This window comes from Chlorocebus sabaeus, chromosome 4, assembly GCF_047675955.1.
Source record: "Chlorocebus sabaeus isolate Y175 chromosome 4, mChlSab1.0.hap1, whole genome shotgun sequence".
Lineage (NCBI taxonomy): Eukaryota > Metazoa > Chordata > Mammalia > Primates > Cercopithecidae > Chlorocebus > Chlorocebus sabaeus.
In genome coordinates, this window is record NC_132907.1 from 28,082,680 (window position 1) to 28,102,722 (window position 20,043).

The 20,043-nt window shown below is 37.9% G+C and overlaps 1 protein-coding gene across 6 annotated transcripts in view; it reads right to left on the minus strand.

Moving 5' to 3' along the window:
- Window positions 1-20,043, minus strand: part of MAST4 (microtubule associated serine/threonine kinase family member 4) — a 579,655-nt gene that overhangs the window by 97,569 nt on the left and 462,043 nt on the right. For all 6 annotated transcript variants that reach the window (XM_073014718.1, XM_007974205.3, XM_073014721.1 and 3 more), the window contains one exon: window positions 19,204-19,292. In XM_073014718.1, the coding sequence (XP_072870819.1) occupies window positions 19,204-19,292 (89 nt within the window). The remainder of the gene's footprint in view (window positions 1-19,203; window positions 19,293-20,043) is intronic.

Sequence of the window (20,043 nt, forward strand, 5' to 3'; positions counted from 1 at the left end):
ACTTTCTGATATGTGTTAATCTCAGGTAGGTCAGGTCCAACTCACTGATTTATTTGGCTAATTTTATCTACTGAGTTTTCTAGACGTACCCTGGAGTCATTACATCAAGTTACCACTGTAAACATTTGTCATCTTTATGGTACCCCAGTTATCTTCTAAGCAACCTCCCTATGTAAGAGGAGTTTCCCATATCATGAGCTGAGTCCTGCCTCTGCAGGGCTGATGCCACCACCCACTTTTCCAACTTTGCTTGCAGTTAGAATACAGGCTAGGGTTTTTTTGAGTTTTTAAGCTAAACTCAACTTTGGCTTGAAACAACGCAATAAGAAGAAGACCTGCCAAAGAAATAAATTTTGGTGACAAAAGTGGCAGCAGAGTCATTCCTTTTGGGGAGCATCAGTGTCAAGAGTTTCTGCACCCCAGAGATCAGAAGCAGCAGGAGCTGGACCTGCTCTGGCACAGTGCCATGGTGTGGACTGGGTGTTCTTTTAGGGTATTTGGCCTTCAATGCTCACTCTCTGATACTACTACTAATTCTGTGAGCTACCTAATACAATTTAATAAATTCCTCCCCTGCTTAAACTAGACAGAGTGCATTCAGTATTTGCAATAAAGAAAACAGTTAACCACACATATACATACTCATGAAAAGTCTAATTGAAAGTACATCAGAACTATAATTTGGGGAAAATAACAATATTTAGCCTTTTCTCCAATGAACAGGACATATCTTTCCATTATTCATAACAGTTTAGTTTTCAAATAAAGTTTGTTGTGTTTTCACAGCAATCCCTTTCAAGTCTTCTGGTCATTTCAAAGCATGGTATTTTCTGCCCTTTGGGAGGGTGGGCAGTGGGGGTGGGGTTATGGGAAAAGGGCATGGAATGCTGTCACAGAATATCATCCCTTTCTCCTACTATCATTTCTAACTTGTCACAGTTGGTAATATACAACAGCATTAACTTCTATATATCCATCTTGTATACAACCTACTTCATTATTAATTTTAAAACTTATTCACTGTATTCTCTTGGATTTTCTAGGTTCTTCATGTCATATGAACATAACAAATTTTACCATCTTTGAATTATACATTTTGTTTCCATTTTATGTATTATCTGACTGCAAAGAATGTGTAGAATAAAGTGTTATATTAATGGAGAAAGATTTTAACAGAATGCTTCTGGTATTTCACTAAAGACAGACATTGGCCATTAGTCTAAATTAGACGTCTTTCTACATTATGGATTTCTCAATTCATTCTCATTTTCTAAATAATTTTTAGCAGAAATGGATGTTTAATTTTATCAAGGGCTTTTTCAATGTCTATTCAGATGAACATTTGACACGCTGCTATGATGTATTAACAGTGTTTATAATATTAAACTAATCAGCACTCTTATAATCCTAAAAATTCACAGTAAATAATTCTTACACTGTTCTACCAAATTATAACATTTATATTTCAAAGTAAAGTTGATAATTTTCTTATTCCTTGCTGGTTATTTTTTTCTTCAGTAACATAAAAGGAAATAATGGCTTTTCATGCTAGTAAGTTTTATTCCAAAATGTTTTAAAAACACACCTGCATGCATATTTTAATTAATGAGTTGAAAAGAAATACAATATTTATTCTTATTTCCTCCCCCATGCCTCAAAGTAAGTTAAGGAACTTCGCACACGTGTGCTTTTGTGACCCTTGTCTCTGATCTTAGTTAATATGAGTTCTAGATCTATATTGCTATTAGTGGATTATCATTTATACCACATTTTAAATTATCTTTTTAAACTTTCATTTTCCTATCAATATTATAGTACTTTTATAACTCATCTTTCCAATTTAAGTTCATTTTGATTTTTCGGTCATCTTCTGTATATCCTTTTTTTTTTTTTTCTTTTTTTTTTTTTTTGAGATGGAGTCTCGCTCTGTTGCCCAGGCTGGAGTATAGCAGCATGATCTCGGCTCACTGCAACCTCCGCCTCCTGGGTTCAAGCAATTCTCCTGCCTCAGTCTCCTGGGTAGCTGGGGCTACAGGTACATGCCACCACGCCAGGCTAATTTTTGTATTTTTAGTAGAGACGGCGTTTTGCCATATTGGTCAGGCTGGTCTTGAACTCCTGACCTCAGGTGGTCCACCCACCTTGGTCTTTCAAAGTGCTGGGATTACAGGCATGAGTCACTGCGCCCAGCCATCTTCTGTATATCTTTAAGTGACTTTTCCAGGAAAGATCCATGGACTATTATTTTGTGTGTTCTTAAATATATGATTTTATCTATCTACCTACCTCCCTCCCTACTTACCTACATCTTCTTAGCAAATAGAGTTCTCTGGCCATTACATCATTATCTAGCAGTGAAAGGTATGACTGAGGTCAGCATGCATTTTATTTCTTTGTTAGCAATTATTTTATTTTTTATCCTGTTCAGATAATTTCAGTTGTTTGTAGGTCTCTTGCCTTCTTTGCTTAAAAATTTGAAAGTCCCAAGACTATCTCTAGAGCAGAGTTTTGTTTGTTTTCACTATTTGTACCCATTTTACTGTTTTCTGACTTATAAAAGTCTTCATTGATACTATTTTTGATCATTGATTTTGTTTCATTAATCTGGCTCCCCCACCAAAAAGGCATATTATTACAGATTAATAAATGAATCTCCAATTTATCTGATGTGGGATGTTTAAAACTGGAAAGTATAGTTTCTTAAATCTCCTGCAGAAAGATAATACTGTTGGGAGGGCAATGGATGGCTCTGATCAGCACAAAATGCGGCTTCTTTGTGGTGTGGGGTTGGGTGGTGACTGCCAACTATTCTGATTGTGGGGACAGGTATATAGTCTCTGATGTTAGGGTATGTAGTCCAGGAAGGTTAAATCTACCTTCTGTCTCCTGCCTATCTCACTATCATACTGTTTCTGTGGTCTAGCCATGAGCTGATTACTGACACGAGATTTTATATTGACACAGGTGACAGGATTCATTCCTACTCAAGATGTGAATGATCATTGGTACGTTCTTAGTTTCCAGTATTATAGTAGTTTTATAAATAAGGGGTGGTGGCAGATGTTATGGGTATTTTAATAAAAAGCAGAATGCATGATTAGCTATCAAACATAAACTCACAAGTCAACTGCTCATTCTGAAGTATATAAAGGTCAGCAACTTAAATTTAGATATTGTAACTTCCACCCTGCTAGTAAAGACAATTTCAGGAAACGAATGGTAAGTAGGATTCAGGTTAGACAGGCACACTGCACTCATGACAGAAACAGTTAAAGCCCACATCACTAGAAGAAATGAACATCCCTCATTTTTGTCAACAATAAGAACAGTAGGATGAAATGAAACAGCTTCACAGGACCACTGACAGAGCAGACCGATACTGCTTATGTGAAATGTGTTGTCAGGGGAGGTATGTACATCTCTTGATGTTAAAAGTCTGCCTATGTCTCCAGAGAAGGGAGAAAAATTTGCATTTGGTCCCTCTCTTTTGGAAATCAAAACTGTCAAATGAAATGATAAGCTTAAAACTCACATTTCCTACTGAAATAATGGCATAAGAGCACCAAATGTGAACCAATTCACCTATTTTTTTTTCTTTCAATTTCAAGGATGCTAGAATGTGTTCATTCCCAAGCCACATTACTGATCCCACAAGGAAGTGGGCTTTTTTTATTTTTTTTTACCAATTAAGGAACTTGTTTCATTTCCTACATTTGGCCTATTTAAGATGATTTGCATCTCTAAACACTGAAGCAGGGCATATTCTCTTGCTGAGGAACACACACACACACACACACACACACACACACATTTTCTCTCTCTCAAAGCCTTCAAAACTACGTTCATTCCTTCAGACACTGGCCGGTCACTCTGGTAACTACTGCAGAACTTCCAGTACATTCCCACATGTGCAAAAATAGGCTTCAGGCCTAATTGTTCCAGCAGATAGATATAATTACCACAAACTGGGATGTGTTGCTTCTCCAGATAAACAAGGGGATGCCTGGCCTTCAAAGTTCCTGGGAGGCACGGTCCACAGGATAACCTGTTTTCCTCTCAAAGTTCCTTCCAAAGGGCACATCCATCCTCAGATGCTAATGAAATGTGGAGTACATATCCAGAACATGCTGGGGGTCACTCGGACATGCCGTCACATCTTATGTCTGTTGGGCCCAACCTGCTAACCCATTCTCTTCTCTTTAATATTTTAGACGCTGAGAGTATCATTTGTCGTCAGACCGGAATATTAAAAGCATGCCTCCAATGGAGAACACAAGGCAGATACAAATTAATCCTGAGAACACAGGGTGAAAGAAAATCTTCTTTAAAGGCAAAAAACTAGAAATATGAAGGTACAGCCTTAGAAGGAATATTAAAAAATTATATATATATGTATATGTATATATATCTCCAATCTCTTCCTTTAACAGAAAAGGAAATTAAAGCCAAGTTAAGAGAATTGTTCAAAGTCATATTTGATTGTTGGCAGATCATGATAAAACTTTAAGAAAATTAACGTGAAATATAACTTCTTTACATCCAAGGATAAAAGATGAGCAGAGTCCAAGTAATTGAATGCCAGTCTCTCTGTTCATCAGCATCTGATACTTTAATACACAGACCACTTTAGAATGCTCATGCTTTGGGGACGTCCTTAGGTGTATGTGTATCAGCGACTCTCCACCAATGAGAAGGGTGTCAGCAGGAGGGTCAGCAGAATACTTAGGAAATGCACGGTTTTTATTATAATGGTTACTAAGTTTTCCTCTCTCAGCCCACGTGTTTCTCAGGTAGGTGCCATCTCCTGCTGACTATTCTTGACTTGATTTAGTTGCATGGGACCTGTTAGCTTACTATTATCTTGCTTATCTCTTGACTACTATTTTAATGTACCACAGCAATATAATTCATTTCTAAAATAATACTAGAATTTTTTTCTATACTTAAAACATCCATAAATGATAACTATCACAACAAAATGCCTGTAAACAACAACAACAAAAATGCCTATATTTCTTTTTGGAAAAGTGAGGTTTCTTCCCACCCCACCACCACTATCTATTTAAATGGGAGACCCAAGTTCTTTGACAGATAGTATGGTTTGGCTATGTCCCCACCCAAAATCTCATTTCGAATTGTATTTCCTATAATCTCCACGTGTTGTGGGAGGGACCCAGGGGAAAGTGATTGGATCCCGTGCTACTCTCAGGATAGAAGTGAGTCTCACAAGATCTGATGGCCTTATAATCATCTGGCCTTTCCCCTGCTTGCTCTCAGTCTTTCCTGCCGCCCTGGGAATAAGGTGCCTTTCTTCCCCTTCACCTTCCGCCATGATTGTAAGTTTCCTGAGGCCTTCCCAATCATGTAGAACTGTGAGTCAATTAAACTTCTTTCCTTTATAAACTACCCAGTCTTGAGTATTTCTTCATGGCAGCATGAGAGCAGACTAATGTAACAGAATAGGACAGATGAAACATAAATGAAGAAAACCAGTCATCCAAACACTGTGTTCAGGACCCAGAGAGAAGAGTGAATCAAGGCTCCGCTCACTCTGGAGATGTCCCAGGTCTTTCCTGATTCTTCTAGAAGGCATCTTCAGGGACAGATTCCAGGGCCTCACTGGGAGGAGTGCAAGATGCAGAGATCTGGGGAGCAGGGCTCCAGAGCTGGCTCAGACACCAGCAAGTCACAGGATCCTGGACACTAGGTGCACTGGGTCTCTTGTTTCCTAGAATGGTTTCAAGCCCACGTGTATGTGTATGTATACCGATTCTATAGCTCAAACAAAAGATTACTCCTTAGTCCAAATGGTTGAGCTTCTCTGGTTGAATGAGGCAAAGGTGGGGTAGAGGCTGTGAATCCCACTACCAGATCACCCTTGCCACTCCCTATCACTGAGGCAGCCTCTCTGGAACTGCCGTGGTTCTGATCCACTGGAGTTGATTTTTTTTTTAATGCCATTAATTTCCCAAATCAGCTCTCAACGAGAGTAACTGTACTAGCAAAGGGACCTCCAAAGGTTGGTATACAAAATGAAAATATCACAGACTACTGAAAGTGTGTCCCAGCAGACACTGTTACATGGATGACACAGGCCTTTGTCAATAATCCACTTGGAGATGCCAATAAGTCTGTGTCCTAATTTGTTTTGTATTTACACACTACGATGTCCTATCATTTCTAGCTATAAATTTCTAGCTATAAATTCAGATTGGTTGTAACAATCCTTTGGTAGTTTCTAAAAACTTGACACTGTTGCTGTACTTTATAATACTGAGAATACTTTCCCATTTAAACAATCATATGAGATTCCAAGAGCAAGTTTGACTACTTCCATTTGACAGATGAGGAGGTTGAGACCCAGAGAGTGAACTGCCCAAAGTAGCACTGCTACTAACTGGGAGGGCTAGGTAAAGACCAGATCTTCTACCCTGAGGTCCAGTATTTATTATGTACACCATTTAGTGTATCATTAATTGTCAGCCATCTCAAAATCAAAGGGGTTCGGGTAGCAGAATTTCTGAGTTACATAGTAGATGGGGGTTTCTACACTAAAGTCTAGTCCTCAATATCTGGGAGGAACAAAAGTGTGACAGGTTCTGTAGCCTCCTGCAATAGTTCCTTCCTCGTTCATCTCACTGACATCATCAGGTCATCATGATGTCGCTGGGTACAAAGTTCCTGGAAGTTTAACACAACTAGCTATTGTTTCAGCTAGGGAGAACATACTTGAGAGGTACTTAGATATGTGTAAAGTTATTTTGGTGCCTATACAACACATTCTTGATGCTTATTAAATGTCATTTGCAGCAAGCATTAAAGAGCATTTCCTGTGGATACAATCTCTGGCTTCTAAGGCCTCAAAAATCTAAGTAAGGAAATAATGGAAAGCCCAACAACACAAACACAAGACAATAAAAGGCCAACACTTGAAAGAACATTTTTCTTGGATTAAGCTGAGTAACTAATCAGAGTTGATCGCAAAGATTCATGAATAATGCTATCCACCACAACATTACCTATAAGAACAAAAATACTGGGAACAGCCAGAATGTCCATTAGCAGGAGGCAATTATGGCACTTTCATAAAATATAGTATTTTGTATCTTTTGAAACTAACGATTAGGGGAAAAAAGATATTTAATGACATATAAAAACAGTCAAAACATAACACTGAAAGAAAATGATAAAGACATAAAGTTATATTTACGATCATACATTTATACATGTATCTACAAATGTATATATATAAATCATGTTTATATATAGAAATTCATGTAAACATGTTATAACTATTATAATATAGATATATAAAATACCTAGACATACATTCAAATGGTAAGTAGTTAATTCTGAGTAATGGATAAGAATATAGATTTATATTTACTTATTCCTATTTTCTTTTATCTGTATGTTTCTTTTAAGGGGAACAATATAGATGATTTTTCAATTCTTCTTTGTTCTTGTATTTTCCAAGTTTTCTATACTGAATATATACAGCTTTTGTAAATAGAAGTTTTTAAAAATATTTTTAAAAACATCTAAAATAGCTGATTTTTTTCCATCAAAATTCATCTCTCCCCCCTAAAACTGTATGACTGTTCTTGTATTTACACACTTCTAAATTTTATCCACCTCTCTCCTCCCTTGACTGGGGAAACCAAAATATGCTACCAACTCCAGTACAGACTGTTGATGGGCTCCTCCTCCCCAGGGTTGAATCCTCTAAACTTCTGGGTTACCACAGTGTGTGCACACCTAAACACTTCATGACAAGCTCTGCAATTACCCACTGTTACTCCAAACATGAGAGCTTAGAACTTGAAAGTCTGCAGTTTACATGGCTTTTGTAGAGAAGTACTCACACATTGCTGCAGTCAATTTCAAAAATCTGCATTAAAGCATCATAAAGTTGAAGCTGCAATTATGCCAGAATGAATAAGTTCAAAGATAGAGACATCATTCCTGTATATGATATTTAAATGTGCCAAAAAAAGAAAATGCTTTTTAGCATATATACTTGATTTTAAGATACAGACTTTTAAACTGCCCTTACTGGTTGCCTGATGGGTACAGGCCACTGTGGCTGTGTTGGGCATTCAGCCTTCTGTCTATGGCAGTGAGCACTTAATGAAGACAGCTGGCTGATCCCCACGCTAACAGGGCCCCTGCCTCAAGTCCTTTTGTCTCTGTGGAACAGTTAGTTTGCCTGTGATACAAATCCACACTCTCTCACCAGCTAATGACGGGAGGAAGACAGTCTCTATTTACACACAGCTGAGGATTTCTAACTCGAATTCAGAGATAAACCTGAGAGTAAACTTCTGACGAGTGAGCTAGGAGCAGAAAAGTCAAAGCCACAGAAATCACTGTGACGGTCACTGAAACTGTCCCGTCAGAGACGACTATGTTCGCAAAACCACAAGAGTAAGAGGTGACTTAGTAAGAATTTTAAATGTACCTTTTACTTTCTAGGTGGTCAGTGATCATACCTTAGGACAAAAGCAATCCTAGAGACAAGGCAATTTCTCATTTTCAACTAGCAGATAAGAAAATTATTTTTCCCAGTTTGAATATATAAACTTTTAGGGACTTAGAATATATATACTAATACATTGTCATTTATACTATTTATTTAGACATTTTAAGCAATAAAATATGTAATTATATGCTGCACCAGATTTAAATCTGAAAACATCAAATACAAAAATGGACAAAGCAGATAAACCAATTATTTTAATTTCCAATTGTATTTTTTTGTTTTAAAAAATTTGTTATTAAAAAGATTATCTTATCTCAGTAACTTTCAAGAAGTTGACCATTTTGAGACTCTAGTTTTTCAAGGTTCCTCCCCTCTCTAAAATTTATAAGAATCTCTTCTCACAGAAAAAGTAACCTCAAGAATTCCCAATGTCAATTTTCTGTCAAAAATAGAAAGTTTTAGGCCGGGCGCGGTGGCTCATGCCTGTAATCCCAGCACTTTGGGAGGCCGAGGCAGGCAGATCACAAGGTCAGGAGATCGAGACCATCCTGTGAATGGTGAAACTCTGTCTCTACTAAAAATACAAAAAATTAGCCAGACATGGTGGCGGGCGCTTGTAGTCCCAGCTATTTGGGAGGCTGAGGCAGGAGAATGGTGTGAACCCAGGAGGTGGAGCTTGCAGTGAGCTGAGAGTGCACCACTGCACTCCAGCCTGGGTGACAGAGCGAGACACCGTCTCCAAAAAAAAAAAAAAAAAGAAAAAAAAAGAGAAAGTTTTAGATATCCTTGCTTTAGGTGAAGCACTGCCCTGTTTGGCTGCTGGCTGCTTTGTGGACTTGGGAGGTTGTATATCAGTCTCACCTTGGTAACTAAATTATGGAAGAGTTGGAAAGGCAACAGCCTCCATTCAGCTTAGCAATGGTTGAAACGGATTATATTATGGACAAGGCAAATAAAGGATTTGCTAAAACTCCTTTCAAAATAAAGTAATTAAGATCATGTATGATGTATGGGGCTTTGTAGGCACTTCAGTGTTAAGGAAGACTCCCTCTTTTGGGGGAAGTAATGCTTGACTTGCATTAGGGCACATGCTGAATTTTGGTCCTAAGAGTCAAATGAGACTTTGGCCATTTATCTATAAACAATTGTTTATTATTTCAGTGAACATCTGTGAAGCGCCTGATAGGGCTGGCTGACTTGATGTTAAGATGGATGCCTCCCTCATTCTGGGCACCTGTCTGCTTTTGGATTCTATGGACTGCATTCTCCACCTTCCCTCCTGCCTCTCAGGTTTCTGCTTCTCAGTCACCTGCTGGCCATGTGTCCTCTCAGGACCTTAAAATGTTAGCATTGTAGAGCCAGGCTTTGGCTTCTTCTCACTCCAATTCTCCCTTCAATGATTTCCTCCCCTTTCATGGTTTTAAACACCATCAATGAATTAATGGCTTCCAATTGACATCACCAATACAGAGACAACTTCTGAGTTTCAGACCTATGTAACAACAACTGCCTATTTACATCACTTGGATGTCATGAGCAAGTTGGCCCAATATGCAGCAAAGTGAACTCTTAAGTATGACCTCTGATTCATTTTTCTTATTTCTTCCATCTTGAGAAATGCCCCATCCAGTCTTCCATATTCTCAGCAAGCTGGAAGTCACCTTTGATCAACTCTCTCTCACCCCACACCCAATATTTCTTTAAGGATTGTCAATTCTAACATGGAAAATATGTAATTAAGATCCAGCTGGGACTTCAGCAGCCAACCCTAGCTAAACAAAGTCCCCAGTAGATACATAAATACAACAAAAATGCTGTGAAATTTTGATTAAAAAGCAAAATTAAACAGAATGAAAAACCTGCCCTATGGGTGGCTGCCCAGGATGACTCATGTTCTTACAGAAAAAAAAAAAAGTTGCTACCACTTTTGTTAACATGGAGGAGCTTTAAAATTAAATGTAGGCATCAGTTTCCGACAGCTTTGATTTATAATAAAGGAGAGAATAAAAATCTAAATCAAAGACCATTCAGATTAAATTCTCTTATACCCAGAGATTAGGGAAATATGAACAATGTCATTGAATTATTATTAGGAATAGATTATACATCAACATTACCGACTTCTTAAGGGCCAAAATGATAAATGAAGGGCACAGGGCAGATGGATCTGCATAAAGGAATTAACAAAGACTAATGATGTTGGTATATACACCCGATTATTGACTCAACACAAAGCAGTACCCCAGACTAGGAAAACACATTGACTGACGTCAGTCCATCTGATTTTATCATTCTTTTCCCTAAGCAGGAAGGGCAAGATGTGTCATTACTTAAGTAACAATTGGCAATTACACAAAGGCTAAGGACAAAAAGAAAAAAAAAAAGTGAGAGCAGCATGGAACATAAAGATGGTATTCTCCCTAATGCAGAGAAACTTATTAATGAAATGACTTGAAATCACAGAATAGACGCACTGTGAAATGATATAGCTTGGACATACACACTATAAGAAATCTGATCTTGGGACTCAGTGAAAAAGGTTTTAATAAAATTAGATGATTCCAAGGTGATGCTCTACCCATGGCTGACTAAAGGAATCACCTGGATAAAGTTTAGCCACATGATTTGCCTATTTTACCAACATAAAATGACACTCTACAAGGAGGACACCAAGGTGCTCTAAATCGAAGATAAGGTTTTACAAGTTGATTTTGTTGAGACTGACATAAATTTTTTTAAAAAAGGAAATGTATGATGTCAGAAATCCCTTTGAAAAAACAAAAAACAAAAAAGAAAGTTAATATTATTTTAAAGAAACAGTAGTTATGTGGGGCACCAGGAAACTTAATTCCTATTAAGGCTAACAATTAATTTGCTATGTCTCTGTGAGCACATAATTTTCCTTTGTCCTATTGCCCAAATTTAAAGAGGCAAGGGAACTATTTGTCTTGTGCTATCATGTCTATGCAGCCAAAGGAGGTCATTGCTTTGCTGAATGAACATTTTTATTAAAGATCTATAAAGCAGGTTCAACCATTTGGGAAATAATATTTCAAGCATGGAAAATCCGCTGAAGGCTTCTGAATGAAAGTCACAAAATAAGCACAACAAAGGCAATATTTCACTCAGGGCCATGTCTCCAGTCTCACTTTTTTTTTTCTTTTTTCTTTTTTTTTTTGAGACAGTCTCGCTCTGTCACCCAGGCTGGAGTGCAGTGGCATGATCTTGACCCACTGCAGCCTCCACCTCCTGGGTTCAAGCAATTCTCCTGCCTCAGCCTCCTGAGTAGTTAGGACTACAGGCGTGCACCACCACGCCAGCTAATTTTTGTATTTTTAGTAGAGACAGGGTTTCACCATGTTGGCCAGGATGATCTGGATCTCCCGACCCCATGATCCACTCGCCTCAGCCTCCCAAAGTGCTGGGATCACAGGCGTGAGCCACTGTGCCCAGCCCAGCCTCATCTTATAAAGAGAATTTTTTCACTGGCACCTAAAGATCATTCATCTCTAATGACTAAACTGTTCTCACCAGCAACCTAAAATTCACAAGTAATAGCCTCTCCTTTGAGCACTGCATGAAAATCTGATGGTACCACAAATACCTGAGCGGAAAGGTGTGTGTGTAAGTCAACTCCAGGAGTCTGGGGAGGTGAAAAACGGTTGTAATGCCCATTTGGCTTACAGACATCCTTTCATTGTAGGCTCACCAATACAGTTTAGAAAGAATTCAGATTTTTTTTTTTGCCCTATACTGACAGACTGAGTATGAAAAGGTAAAGAAACGCGTCACTGATAAACTTGTCAAGCAGAAAGAGGGAGGGGAAGCAATGAGATCAGAGCAGGTGATGCTGACAGCAAGACCAGTCTTGTTAAAAAAGCAAAACTCTATACAACTATACATAACAACAAACATGGAAGAAATCAGAAAAAAAAAAAAGATTGACAGATTGGACCACACACAGGTACAATATGAAAAATAAGAAAAATAATAACTTCTATTAGTTAAAAAAAAAAAAAAAGGGAAACGGCAAACTGAAAAAGGATACTGGTGAGATTATAAAAGATTAATATCAATTCTCACGTCTTATAAACCAATAAAATAAAAATTAAACAAAAGAGAGGGACTGAGGATAAAAATAAAGGTAAATAATAAAAGGAGATACTAACAGTTAATGAGTACGGAAAACATCTAAATCCCATAGAAATAAAACATGTACATTACAAATACTAAGATAATATATTTGGCTTGTATTGATGGACTCTTAAACACTGTACTATTTGGTGATGATAAGGGGAGAATAAAAGTTTCAGCATAGGCATTTCAGTCACATGTTCAGATGGACAGACACACACACACACAGGGAGTACATACAGGAAAAAAGACTGAAGAGATACAATAAACTGGTAACAAGGGTTATCTCTGAGTAATAGGTTGATAGAGGATTTATATTTCCCAGATGATTTCTCATATTTCTTACAAATTATTAGCTTTACTGTTATAATCAGAAACTCATGCTTTTAAAGCAAACCAAGCCTTGAAGATTAGAGTCATGGCAACATAGCCTATAAAATCTCTAGAAATTTTAAAATGAAACAGTCATAAGCATATTAGTAAACAGGTAAGTGCTTGGTTGGCATTGTGTGCCAAAATTTCAGGTTTTACTAAATCCCTTACGGCCCAACTACACATCTTCCAAGGTTAAAGTCCTGGGGCAGTAGAATGTTACAAACTTTCATGCTGATATCAAGGATGGCACTGGGTTATATCAGTGATACCCCTAGGAGTATCTCCGGCACACTGGAATATCTACTCACCCCGTTCTACCCCAGACTGGCTTCTCTGAATTCACTAGTCCGCCTTGTTTATTTTTCCCTATCTACCTTATTGCCAGACTATTAACTTTCAATTCTTTGCATTAACATGCCTGTTTATAAAACCATTGCCTTTATCACCATCCAATTCAGTATCTCATCTAATGAACGAGTTGCAAGATTGAGGGGAGTGGAACTGATATAGCTGAAGTGCAAGGTGAGCAAGTTGCAAACAATTCTCATGTGTGGCTCAAAAAGAGAGACTCTAAATCAAAAAGAGAAAGGTCCTTAAGAGGTTTCCGAGATAATGAAGATACTATGTTTAAAAATGTACATGATGTCATATAGTTTCTCCTTGGAAACCCTCTAAGTTACAAGCTGAGTTTTATTTGTTAAGTCAAAGCCCCATGGGTGATTGTGGGATGGGAGGCAGAGAAGATAATGAAGGGATGTGCATGAAAATGTTCATGTGATTCATTTTGAAGAGTGGGATTCGGAATGTTGTGTTTTGTTGCCTAAACCCCATGTGCCTACCCTAAACAAACAAGCAGAACACAGCTGCATAAGTACAGCGGTGACTAACCCTTAAGAAATGAAGTCTCTTTGTAACCTAAATCTATATATACACATAGACAGAGAGTTAGGGATATTTCCTATCTTCAATAACTCCTAAAGTTGCCCAACAGAAAAGTGAAACTCCTTTCCATCCTTCCTTATGGAAACACTTTTAAAAATACATCAAAGTAGCCACCTGCAAATTCACAGTAAAACAACTTTTGAAGACACAGAAAATAGGTATTTTGGCCATCAGGGCTACATTTGCTACCTAAGCACTTTAAAGGCCTGGAGTCACTGTGTCTCAGTTATTTGTCTCCTTTTCCTCTGTGGCTCATCCTCTTAAGTATCACTCTTAGAGCTCCCACTTCTACCTATCTAAATCAAAATACAATATGAAGTGTCACTGTGGTGGGCAGAATTCTAACCATGATCTCCTCAAAATTCCAGTCCCCTAGTTATTCAATCAAAAATGAATACTACCATGAAGAAATTTTTAAGCTGTCTTAATTGTCCGAAGTCAGTTGACCTTCAAGTATAGAGATTATCTGAGTGGGGCCTCACCCAATCAAGTGAGCCTTTTAAAAGCAAGAGTTTTCTCTGGTTGATGGAAGGAGGAGCAGTCAGATTTGAAGTGTGAGAATGACCGGATGTGCCCCTGCTGGCTACGAGATTGCAGAGGGCAGCCAGCCTCTAGGAGCTGAAAAGCAGCCTCTTGCTGATAGCCAGGGTGAAGCAGGGAACTCAGTTCTACAAAGGCAATGATCTAAATCTGTCCACAACTGCATGGACTTGGAAGTGAGTTCTTTCCCAGTCTCCAGATAAGAGCCCAGCTCAACCAACACCTTGATTTTGGCCTTATAATACCCTGAGCATTGAGAACCCAAGTGAGCCTGCCCAGACTTCTGCCCTGAAGAACTGTAAGATTAATAAATGCATGTTGTTTAAACCAGTAAATTATGAGTAATTTGTTACTCAGCAATAGAAAACTACTGCAGATATTATATTGTTTTCTTATGGGTTTTATTTTTAAAGCCTTATTTTTATCAGAAAGGCACTATGTGCTAATTTCCCTACTTTCTTATTCCCTAAACACTTAACAGTTTATCCTTTCCTTTTCCACAAATCTCTATGACTATGCATGAATATACAAGTGTGCTTTCATCTGTATGTACACACTCTAAAACACAGATGCACATGAAATGACAACATGCAATGTTTTCACCTAATAATGTATCTTATGTATCCTTCCAGTACCAGCACACAAAAGCCCACCTTGTTCTTTGTAACAACTATTTAGTGCTGGGTTATACCCCTGAATCATTATTTACTTAACTAGTCCATTACTGAAGAAAAATTTAAATAAGAAAACTGGTACCTTTCCATTTGCTAGGTACAAAAGCCATGTTATACTTAAAATTTTCTGTTATTTTATGAGAATATCAGTAAGATAAATTCCTTTACATGAATTTGCTGGGCAGAAGGGTAACACATTTGAAATATTCACCAATACTGAAAACCACTAGCCAAAATGGTTACACTAATTCACATCAACCCTTAGATCATGGGAAAGGGACTGCTTTCTCACATCTTTGCTATCACTGAATTTTATCAATTAAAAAAGGTTTTTGACCCCATGCTAGGTGAATGACACTCTCTCTTTCACCTAGGGTGGAGTTCAGTGGCACCATTATAGCTCACAGCAGCCTTGATCTACCCAGGTCAGGCGATCCTCCCACCTCAGCCTCCTGAGTAGCTGGGACCACAGGCATGTGCCACCATGCCTGGGTAATTTTGAGAAACTTTGTAGAGATGAGGTCTCACTATGTCATCTAGGCTCAAACTCCTGGGCTCAAGCAATCCACCTGCCTTAGTCTCCCACAGCTGCAATAACAAGTGTGACCACTGTGCCTGGCCACTTTTTTAAATAATTGCAATGACATATCATTTCATGTTTTGTCGGCCATTTTTTCCTTATGTCATGCTATTTGCATCTTTTGCCCATTTTTCTATTGATACATTCAATATTTCATATCAATTTATACAATTTCTTCATGTAAACTGGCAATCAGTTATGGGCATAAACATTTTTTGTACTTTGATTTCTTCTGAGTTTGTTTTTGATATAGAAATTTTCATTGTAAGAGAGATACACTAGTCTTTTCCCTTTGGGACTTCTGGATTACTTTTCATGCTTACAATCTTCCTGGACGTAGGAGGCTGTGATTTTCTATGCCTTTTCTTTCTTTTTATTTTTTTTTAATTTCAATGAGACTGTCCTATTCACTGTTCTTTTAGGAATCTCCGGCTCCCCACAAACACTATTTTGTGAAGACACGCTCCGGAGCACTGTGTATGCCAGTCTCTCTTTCTCCCCAGAGCACTCTCTACTGATACATTTGATAGGTACAAACGATGTGTCCGTGATGACTGGCCTGGTTCATGTAATCCTCACCTAAGAAAAGTAGAAAGTGCAGCTTCATCTTTTAGGTTAATAAGTGCTGAAAGATGGAGGTTCTTCCATCTCATTTTGATGGAGATGCCTAGAAAACCTCGCTGGCACTCTGTGTCCAACACAGGATAGAGAACGTAGCAATAGAAAGGGTGAGGCAAAAGGAGTGGCCACTCAAGAGACGCTGCATGTTATCAAGATGTGAGGCCTAGTCCTGTATCGTATTCACATGTTCTTCCTTTTATACAGAAATAGGAATCTATCAGACAGTGATAAATGCCACTTCTCACAGAAAGTCTGACAGGCTTCTACTGCCTCTGAGAGAACAATAACTTGTTGGCTCCATAACATAAAGAAAAACAATGCTGAGTGAGGTGCGGTGGCTCATGCCTATAATCCCAGTACTTTGGGTGGCTGAGGCAGGAGGACTGCTTGAGCCCAGGAGTTTGAGACCAGCCTGGCCAATAGGGCGAAACCTTATCTCTACTAAAAATACAAAAAAAAAAAAAAAAAAAAAAAAAGAATTAGCCAGGCATGGTGGCATGGCCTATAATGCCAGCTACTCGGGAGGCTGAGGCACGAGAATCTCTTGAACCTGGGAGGCAGAAGTTGCAATTAGCTGAGATTGTGCCACTGCACTCCAGCCTGGGCAACAGAGGGAGATTTTGTCTCAAAAACAACAAAAACAAAACACTCTTAGAACCTGAATGACAGGCTTCCCTCTGCCCACTCCTCTGATTAAATTCTAAATTAATATTTAAGGAGAAAGAACTTAAGCTAAGTCTATGAGAGAAAAGAAAAATAATTAAAAGGATCATTAAAGTCTTAGCCACATGTTCTGTCTTCTCAATATTAGAAGTGAAGAAAATCACAGCTATAAAAGACTAATCAACAGGCACATAAAGGATGGTGAAATTGCTATAAATACTATAAAGAGGAGTGAAATTAAAATCTTTAAATCACAGAATTATATACTAAAAAACAGAATCCATCATTCACTTAGCATCTAGCATACACTACTGTGCTGGCTGCCAGAGTGATGTCCAAGTAAGGTATTTGGCATTGTTTGACCCTCTGCAGGATTTTAATGACAGTGGTGTAATATCAATCTCAAAAACAGAAATGGTAGTAACAGAAGTAATGTATCCTCATCATGTAGCCTTGGAAATACAATGTTACCACCGTTTACACCCACTCCCTAATTATATCCCTCTCATGCCCTCTCAGAGGTAACTACTATCATGAAATTGGTCTTTAACATTATCATGTTTTCCTTTAGGCTCTTATATCATAAAAATACATAAAATATAATACAATGAATGTATAGATTATAATATTATAGGATAAATATATATCATGTATACATATGTGTGTGTATATATCCCTGAACAAAATATTGTATGTAGCATATTAACTTCATATGAAAGGCTTATATAATATTCTTTTGTGACTTGCGTTTGTTGTTCAACAATATATTTGAGCTTCATACAAGCAAATCTGAGTAGTGTTCATTTGTTTTCTATGTGCACAGTGTGTTTTGGATATAACTATGCCACAATTCATTTATCCATTTTCCAAGTCATAGATCCTTAGGTTACTTCAAATGTTTAGCTATTACAGATGATGCTGCAATGAGTGGTCTAGAACTTGTCTTCATCTGTGTAAGAGCTTCTCCAACTCTAAGGTTTTACCTGGCAGAGGCCTTTCTAGATGTTAGTGGTCATTTTACAGTGTCATAATTTTATCTATTTATCTTTTACCTTTTTACTTTACCACCTTTAATTCCTTTAATTATTTCTACAGAGAAAATAAAATTTCACTCCAAAGGAGCAACTACTTTTCTCTCCTTCTTCTCCCCAGTGATATAACAGACAACTCCCAATCTGAACTTGAAACGCCCCTTGAGCTTAAGAACTGCTTTCTGGGTGAGAGTGATAGCCCTGCATTTAAATATGAAGTCAAGATCATCTGAGAACACATGAGTGTCAAATTGAGAGTTTTCACAAGAGTACAGTGAAGTAGGGCTAAGAGCTCATTCTTCTAACCTTCATCCTTCACAATCCTGAAGATACCTTCCTATAACACAGATCCTCCTTAAAACCCTTAAAAGGGCTTCAAAGTCAAACTTCCTCCCACTTCCTGACCTTCCTCTGCCTTTCCATCCTTATGTTCTCTTAATGAAGTACACACATCCCACACTCTAGCCATACACTGAGAATTCCCTTCCTCTCACTCCATCTCTACCAGCCAACAAAGTCTTGCTCATCTTTCAACATCTTGGGCAAATGGCTCCTTTAAAGGCTTCCAGACTTTCTTTATTGGAATTAACCCTTCTCTTCTTTGCATCACCATGGATAGAACTTTGAAAAAAAAACAAACAAACCAGCATATAAAGCAGTTATCATCGTCTAGTTTTTACAGTACTGCTCTAACCTTCCTTATAATTCTATAACATACTTGAGGCCAAAGGCTTTGTCTCTTAAATCTTCATTGTCCCTAAAATGACCATCACAATATATTAGACAAGTTCAATTTTAGGGAGAAATAAGCTGAACAGTTCTTAACGTTAGTACTTTTCATATGAGTTATCATGTTTACATTTCCCAAGGATATTCCTAACATGAAAACCATGTCTTGTATCATCCAGGCATTTAGAAATGGAGAAAGAAATAATTAAAAAGGGACCCCATATAAAAACGAATTCTATATTTTAGAGTCCAAACAGTTAAACAGAAAGGATAAGATTTGGGCTAACATGTCGCAAAGAACAACTTAGGGATAAAACAACAGGAAAACAAAGATAACATGTGAAGACACACCAAATCTCAAAATGCATTAATTATTTTAAAAACCAACAAATAAAGAAATAAAACAAAATTCAAGAAAAGGTAACCAATTACCTGCATGAGCAGAGAGAGGTGAGTGTGGTCGAGGCAATGCTGGTGACTGCCCATTGCCTATTAAGCTTTTCCGGTTGCTTGTTCGGCAACTATCAAAAGGAAAGAAAAAACAACGTTTAAAAAGAATACAGCATCGATAATGTTCAAGCATGTTCCAGGTAGACATGGACCAGGTTGAACAACCTATCTGCTCGTGTTATTGTTAAAATTATTACAATTATGCATTCACTAATATTTGAGGGGTGGCTGCCTCTTGAATATCAGAAAATATGATGTATTCATAAAGCACAACACCATCAATATTCCTCACCACCAGTGGTGCAATAATCAAATACCTTCTTCCAGCGCTTGACTGCAAATATGCAACATGCCATACACACAAGTGATAAATTAAGGATCCAAATCAGCAAACCACAGGTAGCATCTTTGTTGACACAAAATTTCTAATACAAAATTACATGCAATGAAGTGCAATGACGTTAATCTTATAATGATGCACTAATTAAAAATCTAATTATTTAGACAAAATTTCTTATTTGTGCCTTTTGTCAACAGAATAGCTGATGCCTAAGATAAATGTATCTCACCACTCATTCATTTTTCTTTTTTTTTTTTTTTTTTTTTTTTTTTTTGAGACGGAGTCTCGCTCTGTCGCCCAGGCTGGAGTGTAGTGGCCGGATCTCAGCTCACTGCAAGCTCCGCCTCCCGGGTTCACGCCATTCTCCTGCCTCAGCCTCCCGAGTAGCTGGGACTACAGGCGCTCGCCACCTCGCCCAGCTAGTTTTTTGTATTTTTATTTTTCATCTTGTATATGGCATTCACAAATTCTTTATTAAGGTA